The 9,492-nt window shown below is 39.8% G+C and overlaps 1 protein-coding gene across 1 annotated transcript; it reads right to left on the bottom strand.

Annotated features, from left to right (window-relative positions):
• Positions 1-889: 889 nt before the first annotated feature.
• Positions 890-9,005, bottom strand: LOC133527047 (odorant receptor 2a-like). The gene is made up of 5 exons (XM_061863932.1): positions 7,272-9,005; positions 7,086-7,185; positions 5,963-6,067; positions 4,773-4,928; positions 890-3,462 (listed from the first exon to the last, which is right to left on the bottom strand). Exons 1-5 carry the CDS (start codon positions 8,024-8,026, stop codon positions 3,409-3,411), a joined length of 1,170 nt encoding a protein of 389 aa, XP_061719916.1. The 5' UTR covers positions 8,027-9,005; the 3' UTR covers positions 890-3,408.
• Positions 9,006-9,492: the final 487 nt, after the last annotated feature.

Here is a 9,492-nt window from a genome sequence, read left to right as displayed (position 1 = left end):
CCTTGCTTGTAGTGACTGTTTGTTTACGTAAATAAATTTAAAAAAAAAAATTTCGCTGCTGCAATGCTACGTAAGTCCATCCATCTAAGTTTCATTTTCTAAATTTCTCTCTCTAATAAACCTGATCCGATTAAGAACCCGCAGAAGACACCAAATAAATAGCTCTAAAAATTGCGATTTATCACTGACTTCGTTGAAATTCCTTGTCGACTTGAAAGAAAAATAGAACACATTTGTTGCCCGACGGTGTGCAACTGCGCGAGCTACCCAACCTCTTGTCTAAAACGTCGTAAGCACCTCATTATTCCTATTAACATACAACGTTGTTAAAAAACATAGTCCTATTCTTCGATAGTTTCAGCACAGACTTGCAAACTTATCAGGCATGTGTTGGAGCTCTTAAAGTGGTATAAATAAGGTTGCTTTTTGACTTACTTGGGTGTAAAAACAGTTGCACGTGCTAAGTCTCTAGGTGCACGTATTAGCTGCGTCAATTCTCTTTAGCTCAATACAGTACAAATATTCCCCATTTTTCACGGAAAATAGAATTGAGTCACCATTTATTTCTGGCCAGTTTGTCAATCACATGAAACTGCGCACAGGATAGCAATATAACTACGCGCGTGCGCATAGATATATAAGATTCCATAGATAAATAAATTTTTAAATAAATTTTTGGCATTAAGGTATAGGTATAGGTATAGGTATAGGTATAGATGATACGAAAGCCAGCTGTCACCGTCACCACTTGGTTTTTATGTACGATTAACAATGTGTAACTAGGTTGCTGTGGCCATGTCGATAAAGTCATATCGATAAACTATCGACATTTCTTACAAATCTAATTTTACTTGAAAGAATTAACTATACTAAAATCGACAAATCCACATCCCTAAAAACCCACACATACACATTTTTACGCACACAAGGCAATGTAACCAACAAAATGGCTACGGCTTGAGTATTCAAATTTCTATTGAGAACAAACAACGTGGGGCCTTACGCGTGCGATAGTGACAGCAACAGACGGGTAAATGAAAGAAATTCCTAAGCGTCCTTTTTTATGTGAAAAATATCAATGTCATTTGAAATTACGCGATTAGAAAGTCATGTCAATTAATTAATTGTCAGTAACGCTGCTGTCGCTATCCGAATGTCACTCTTACTACAAAACTGACAGCGCGGCTTACGTGGGCGATGACTCGCGAATACGATGCGGCGCGACGCGACGGCCCAACGGCATTCGGAGATCGCCCACGTAGGACACTTGCATAGGTATCAAAGGATTGAATTCACCCGCGGTCGCGAGTTATTCGCTCAGGTAAGACACTGCCTAAGAGTTTTTGGAGCTCGGGGCACGTCCTTAAACTACGGCCAAAAGAGAGGTATGGGCATTGTTAATGTCATCTCGCTTTGTGTGGTAGGGCACAGCACAGCGGATATCATTCCAGATCTAGAGCAGAGCCCACCTGGGGAAGTACCTCCACCTTACAGAAGACCGCGGCCAAATAACACTAAACCTTACTCACAGTGTTGTGTTCCTGCCGGTGAGTAAGCTTGCCAGAGCTCATCGAGGGGGGAGGGGGTTTAGGGTCGGCAACGGGCATGTAACTCTTCTGGAGTTGCAGGCGTATATAGGCTACGGAGACTGCTTACCATCAGGCGGGCCGTATGATTGTTTACCACCGACGTAGTATTAAAAAAAAACAGTCAACTTAATTGAGAGACGGATTTATCATCATTAAGAGTTGTATTGCAAGAAAATAACAAAGACCAGTAATAAGCATGTGTGACCTACTGAGAATTTTAACTACCGTCATTATTGATGATGAAAAGAACTCGAGTATAGTCGAAGAAATATCATTTGCACCGATAAATGTTATCGAGAATGGCTCTTTTACGATAGAGTAATAAAATAATTAGCAGCCTGTTTTGCTTAAAGTATACTTGAACTAAACAATCTTGATCCTAGTTATTTTTTAATTTCTAAGTTTTCCTAGTATATCAATTTTAAAATTTGTAATCCGTTATTTAAAAAAAATATGTAAAGAAACATTAATTTCAAAGTAAATACGATTTGTGTCGAAAAAAGTTTCATTTACCTAATAACATATTTTATTCCATCCCGCTATATGCCTACCCTGTCCGCCCCGCCTCTGCTTACTCAATAACGTGTAATAACGTGTTGATATTATCCCAGAAACACAAAGTATCATAACTAGTTATTCCCACTATACACTTCACACCTCTTTTATCCTTTTGTATTCGTAGAGAAAAAGTTTTATTACCAATCGGTATAAATTGAATTTCGTCAACTATAAAATTGCTTAGATCTAAAAGTAGCCATAGAAATAATGCCTTACAGCTAATTTAATAAGCACTAAGGTTACAGGTTGTTTTCAATATTAAGTACCTATATTTCCTCGCATTGCTAGAGAAAGTAACTATATAAGCTCTAGTGAATACAGTTAATATTAGACTCTACTCTTGTTAGGCTTTGACGTCTCGCCCTTAGGCCAATTCGAACGTGATCCTGCCATCGAAACAATATTGGATTAATATAGGAAATATATCACTTAAGGTCAGCCACATTGACGCGGTAGCGGAGCCGACGCGGATTGCGTGCGGTACCGCGCAACTCAGAATGCATAGAACGTTATGAGCTATGCCACTTGCCGAAGTGCGGCACCGCGTTCAATCCGCCCTCGATCCGCCGACCGAATACGGAACTGACGCGGGCGCAGCCACTCGCCCGTCACATTGAGCGCAGATCGGAGGCGGAGCGGTTGTGCGGAAAGAAGTGAATAACAATATTGTTTGCAAGGACGGATGTTACGGAGAAACTGATTGAGTGTGTTAGTTAATATTCGTGTATCGTGGGTATGTATACCCACCATACGACGACTTGAGTGTTCTGTCGATACCCCCCGTCAGGGGGGTATGAGGGGCCGCTACCGCACAATGGCTGCGGCGGCTGTCGCGGGTCGCTTCCCCACCGACTGGTGGGGTGGTCGAATGGCCGTCTTTTTGGGGACGGTGTGGGTACCATACGACGCCGTAACGTTGCACGACGCCGCAACGTGAGACGACGTCGTATCGTGGGTATATGTATACGGGTCCACGATCAAAATGCTTCCAATACGCCGACCGCGTTCAATGTGACATCACCGCCTTGCTACCGCCCCGCTCCGAAACGCATCCACGTCACTGTGACGGAACCTTTGGCTCGCACTGACACAAGTACGGCCAAGTCTGAACGAAAAGAACGCGCGAATCACAGCTAACTGATACGGTTTCGATGTCAGATGCACGTTTGAATTGGCCTTCCAACTACCTCCTCACGCAATCCCTTATTTTCCGATCCTCGGCAATCAATGTATTATTGCTACACGTTTGGTTGTGCAAGGTTCAGTTATAAGCCGCGTTCATAACATTAAAAATTGTGTACACCTGATTTATTACCTGAAACAAAAACAATTATTACTTATAGAAAGTATATTCAAAATTGTTGACTATACGTAGTGCCTAGCCTTTTTTTTTTTTTGTTGACGGAGTGGGAATGCATTTACGCACGGTGTGTGGGACTCGCCACTCCTTTCCCCTCTCCAGGGAAGAGGGGGGGAGAATTTAGCCCTGCCCACTAAACCCACTCCGGCGTTTCACCCTCTTTGCCGTTCATGAGGGCGCACTGGGATCGATGATGACATTCACCACGGCGCCCTCCGGCAGCCCCGGCTTAACGCCAGGGCACCCTCACAATGGAGGGGGGGATCAGAAACGCGTGATCCCCCGCCCCCCGACGACGTCTGTGCAATGCGGGTCCAGTGCCCGCTGGCCCTAAGGCTCGAGGCGAGCATGCGCTCTCTGCCTTTGGCCCTGCTGCCTGCGACGGAGAGGAATCGCGTCAGCAGACGTTTCTCGCTCCCTCTCCGCCTTCTCCTTCTGCAACATGACTTCTTATGTGCCTAGCCTACGGTAGACTTTTGTTGAAACGCAAAATTGCTACCATACTTTCCTCTTTGTATAAAGTTTTGATGACCAGCGAGTCGTGTCACAAGAATGCGGTAAATTTTAAACGCCTTACGGCTCAGTTTAATTGGTAGTTAATCGGTCGAAATAAAACGTGCGCGAACTCCCCGCAGACGGTATAACGACTAGTAAAAATCATTATGGCACGCGTTTTGGAAATCTCCCGCACCCCGCATACGGGCCCTATCGACCAATTCCCCGAATACGGGCCCTATGGCATGCTTTATACATAGAAATCTCCCGCTCCCCGTACGCGGGCCATATCGACCAATGAAACTGGACCATTATCTGGTACCAATATTATTTATTTAAACTTTATTGCAGAAAAGAAAACTTATCGTACAAAAGGCGGACTTAATGCCAAAAGGCATTCTCTACCAGTGACCCTTAAGGTAAAGCAGAGAGATTGAGAGAAACCGTATCGGACACAGTCGGCAAGAACTTTTTTTATCATTGAAAACACTTTACCTCAAAAAAAATCATTCATTAATTATGCGAAAAGGGGAGATGACGTCTGTGTCGGTGCCTGGATCTAACCCACTGGTTTGCTAAACCATGAGAGATGTAACGCGTGCTATTCTTTATAATCAGTCTTGTCCAGTAAAGACTGAGTTGAACAGCGTATTTCATTAAAGGCTTTGTCATCCACGTTTGAAGGATCTAATGGGTTTAAATAACCCATTAGATCCTAGTGTAATAAGCCCACGATTCCCAACATGCTACTATTTAATATTTCGACTCACGTCGCCAAACGCCTCCAAAGAGAGAGTACAAAACACAGTTTTAATTCCTAGAGGGCGCACGGTCCTAGTCAGTAACACCAGAATTATGGAGCGACTCTTCGGAACCCAAAACCTTTCCCAGCCACACTCGTATATAGCGACTCGGAGTTCCGCGCCCTGAAATAAAAAAAATCGGTTAGTTAGAAGCTATGAATCCGCTTTAGACTGCCTGTCCACCGTGACGAAGTCCGCATGGACTAATTGACCACTCACTGAAAATTTTCTTGATTATATAATCAAGATAAATTGCTAAACTATAATGTAAATTACAGAAAATTGCGGATTTCACATTTCTAGATAATGTTTGTGTTATTTAACGTGTTTATTCAACAAAGATTAAGAAATATTTTGCGTCCATGAAGCCTTTTCTTCGTGTGCGTGTATAGCGATGTCAATGTGAGTGTTAACTCTATTTGTGCGCGTTGTCTCGTCCCCCGCCGCGCCGAAAATAGCATAGTTTTTCAGATAGAAAGTGCGCGTATCGTCTCCAGTTGATTTAGGACTGCACCCGCCGCCAACGACTTCGCGCGTATCGGCGGAGCTTATGCCCCTCACCGCACCATCCGGTGCAAAATATCGAGCTCGCAGCACCCTGCGATAGCTCTGCATTCGAAATAGAATTTCGGTTGCTTGCACGCGCAACCCAGCACAGGTCCGTCTAGCAACACGACTTGCCCCGCACTGACTATACGGACGAAAGCGGGGTAACGGCTGGGACCTAGGCAGGGTATAGGCTTATTTTTTTAGGAATTGAGGCACAGTTTCATGAATTTTCAAAAAACAAGAAAACCAAATCATTTTATAGTGTTTTTTGAGAATGATGGTAAAGTTTCATATATTTTCGATAAAAGTTGCACTAGTAATAAGGATACAACTGAAAGAGCTAGGGGTGACTTCAAGATTTATTTTTAAAACTTATTTAAATTGAAATAGATTTCTAGTAAAACCATATCATTTCTCCTATATCTTGTAGATTGTTATATATTTTTTTCTGCTCAAAAAGTGTCATATTTAATAAAGGAACTCAGTTTTACGGTATTTTGTGGGATGCATCATTACGTCTGACAATCGTAATGACGCATCTCGGGGCTGATTAAATTTTCATTCATTATGTTATTTGCCTAGCTACGGTAGAATGTAAAATAACTTACTTTACCCAAGAGAGCTTCGCAATAATAGCATGGAATTCCGCATAGCAAAAGAGCAGAAAAGGAGTAGCAAAGTAAGTCGAAGTTGAGACTGCCTTCCTTGTATGACTGTAAACGTACATATTCATATGAGTATGAAAGTATTTTTCATCGCAAGGATACAAAAAGGAAATATGATCTATGGTTTACTAAAGAAGAGACACGTTCCTGCAGGATCTCTATTGTTTTCCATAAAGTTTTAAGTCATAATGTATTGTTTGTCCGCATTTTCGTTAGTTATACTTTGGTTCTTCTCAGACACGCATATCTTTTCAGGATTGGCATGAAAGAAACCTAACCAAACCTATATATAGGATAACCTTACGAGAATCCTGAAAGTTAACGGTTTCAGAGTTATGACTAATGATTATCTGACTATCATTACATTATGACTTTCAATAATTATGTCAAAGTGATCCGGTTCCAGCAATTTAATTATGCGAGTGCAATAGAGATGTGAACAGGCAGGTAAATGTACGAAAATGTATATGGAAAGCGTCTCTGCTTTACGCAAAAATCTTTTTCATATAAATTCTGACGGTGAGTAACTGGCCACCGAGACCAAATGACATACGACAGCTGACATAAATAAATAAATAACCACTAAAGAAACGCTACGTATTCATTGAGATTATATGATTATTATATTAAATCCATCTTCAGTTACTTCAAAGAGTAATACCACTCAAATCAACATAACATTGTATAACTCTAGAATTTAGATTCTCAAAAACATTTAAAATTACATTAAAATTCTGAATTCGTTTCATGTGTAATATCTGAACTAAACTGAGTTAGTCATCATCGAGTATAAATTGCTATTTGGGTAATTTATAAATATCCAATAATGCCGCCAACTTTACTCCACAATACAGATCCACTTTGCTTGAAAATTAAGTCAACACGACAAAGTTTAACAATGATTTTACATTGAAGAAGGGACTGACGTTGCGAACAAAATGTGTTCACAGAATTTTTATGTCGTTCATCGGAATTTAAATGAAACTAAACAAATGACAATACAAGTAATGATATAAACTGAAGTAATGACATGTCATAAGTTATAATATAAATATTGAATCCTTACCTCGATAATAGCAAACAAGGAAATCGCAACAAAAATGGTACTTGCTTTCAGACACATTTCATATAAGAGTCGATGAGTATACTGTATTTGATCTACAAAACTAAGAACAAACGATAAAAGTATGTAAGTAACAAAATATTTTTAATATTCTTAAATTCTTCTAAAGTAATATGTTTCCAGAAGTACCTGTAAATATTCTGAAGCCGGCGTGTTATATTTTTCAGTTTATTGAGTATATCATCAACATCAATGTCATTATCTAAAAAAAGTCTCTCAACTTGCTGAATGGCAACTTGTATTTGTCCACACGCATGCAATATGAATATTGGACCCAGCGGACTAAACCCAGCATCCATGAAAATCGTGAACACGATGTAAAAAGTATGAAAACCAAAGATAACTATGTACATGAGAAAACCATTCTTCCTTTCTTCTATATAAGCTGGATATGTTAGTTCATGTATAGCGACCGGTTTGAAATTCCCCGTAAACGCAGAATAAGAGGTACCGATGACGGCTTTGGAAGAGAACATAACACCGACAAGAACACAGCAGAAAGTCCAAAACTTTGCAGCTTTTATCCCTTTAGCAGTAAATTCTTTAACGGTTTTCTCATCTTCATCAATTAGTTCTCTTGAATTACGCAAGTTTTCTTCCACTATTTTGATCATGTCCATGAAAGGTTTCTTGTAAATAATTAAAAGGCCATAGTTGAATAAGTTAATACAGTAAAGTACTGATATGCTGAGGTTCGTGCAAATTTTAGTGAAGGTATCGTAGAAGCTACTGTATATCAAGAATATGAAACTTGGTGTGTAGAAGACATAGAAAATAAATATTCTTATCGCCCATTGTAGATTTCTAGTCAAGAATGGATGGGCTAAATTCAAATACAAAGCCGCAGAAGTTAATTTGAATGTATTGTCAAATCGAACATCCATGGCTGTACGTATAAAGAAAGGTGTTACAAGAACTGCATGCAAAACAGAACTGAATGTTAATCACTTTTAAAAGTGCACTGCGCATTTATGTCTTACATGTTACCCTATTATTTTCTTCAGCTAGCAAATCTAGCAATTATTTACAGTTGAAACAAATAATACTTTATTGTAATACACTTGCAAGCAAAGAAACGGAATCACTTGACGTCTGGCTTCTTCGCCCAGTAACATTTCTAATATTCATGCCATTCTGTACCCCTAGTGTAAATATTTTCGACAGCGAAACGTTACGTACGCGTTTGCGTTAAGTGTCATTTTGTATGAGATTTTTGACTTTCCAAAACGTCCCGCTTGGCGCGCTGTTCAAAAACCCATACAAAATGAGACTTAACGCAAACGCGTACGTCACGTTTCGCTATCGACTAAATTTACACTAGGGGCACTGATTAAAATAGTGTCATTTGAAAGCTGATAATAATATATGTATAACCTAAAAATACCCCATGTTCATTGTTCTTTTAGGTTTGATAATTGAAATAATAGGTACCTGTTTTCTAAGAATAGACAAAAAAACGCTTGGAAAAAATCTAGTGATTTTTGTTTTCTTATTGCATTTTCTTTGACAAAAAATAATATTCGTAAATCAATCATTGTTGTTACCACCTCCCATCTCTTTTTAAATATGATAATATGTTTTTCTAAAATAATTCTACGCCACTAATCTAGATTTAACTAGCCAGTAGTTTATATTTTAAGTTTATGAAGGTTTTGTGAAACTAGGAGTTTGATTGAAAGACAAGGAACTGATCAACAGTGGGGCATACCACTTCAGCTTCACAACCGCTCTTCGAACTTGTTACCATATTTGGCACAGATAATTTTTCCTGAGTCATGGGTGTTTCTATGTATATAAGTATGTTTTTATCTGTATACGCGTGTATATCGCCGCTTAGTACCCATAGTATAAGCTGTGCTTAGTTTGGGGCTAGCCTATTTATTTATATTTATAAAGTAGTTGCCGCGAGAAGTCCTAAGAAAATCTACCCTACTACAAAAACGCCTGTCATCAGGCCCAAATTGCTAGCAAGTTATAGTACGACACGATAGATATTTTCTGTAAAAATGCGAAAATTATATCGTTTGCCATTGTATATATCCCAGGGGACCTAGCCATGATGACAATCGCACATTGACCAACGAAAAGAAAAAAAACATCGGGATGACAGATGGTACGAAAAGTCACGTGACTTTCCATACATTATTCAAGTTCTTCTTGGCGTTTTATATCAACGATTATCATCTTTGCTAGCAGAACAATGGCCCTTGGCATACGACAAGATTCATCCGAGCCTATCACATTTGAGACGTTGGCATCGCCCTAATTGACTGTCCAGCTTTTACCCTAGATCTCTATCCCATCAAACACGTGTGGGACTGACTGTGCAAGAACCTTGCACCAGCCAACA

Source organism: Cydia pomonella, chromosome 17, assembly GCF_033807575.1.
Source record: "Cydia pomonella isolate Wapato2018A chromosome 17, ilCydPomo1, whole genome shotgun sequence".
Taxonomy (NCBI): Eukaryota; Metazoa; Arthropoda; class Insecta; order Lepidoptera; family Tortricidae; genus Cydia; species Cydia pomonella.
Note: the sequence above shows the minus strand (reverse complement) of the source record. Positions and strands in the feature narration are given on the sequence as shown.

Coding starts and splice junctions, on each gene's coding strand:
- LOC133527047 (XM_061863932.1), bottom strand. CDS start 8,026: ATGGATGTTCGATTTGACAATACATTCAAATTAACTTCTGCGGCTTTG. Junction 6,068..7,085: donor CCTTGTTTGCTATTATCGAG/GTAAGGATTCAA, acceptor GTACGTTTACAG/TCATACAAGGAAGGCAGTCT. Junction 3,463..4,772: donor CTTTGGAGGCGTTTGGCGAC/GTGAGTCGAAAT, acceptor TTTTTGTTTCAG/GTAATAAATCAGGTGTACAC.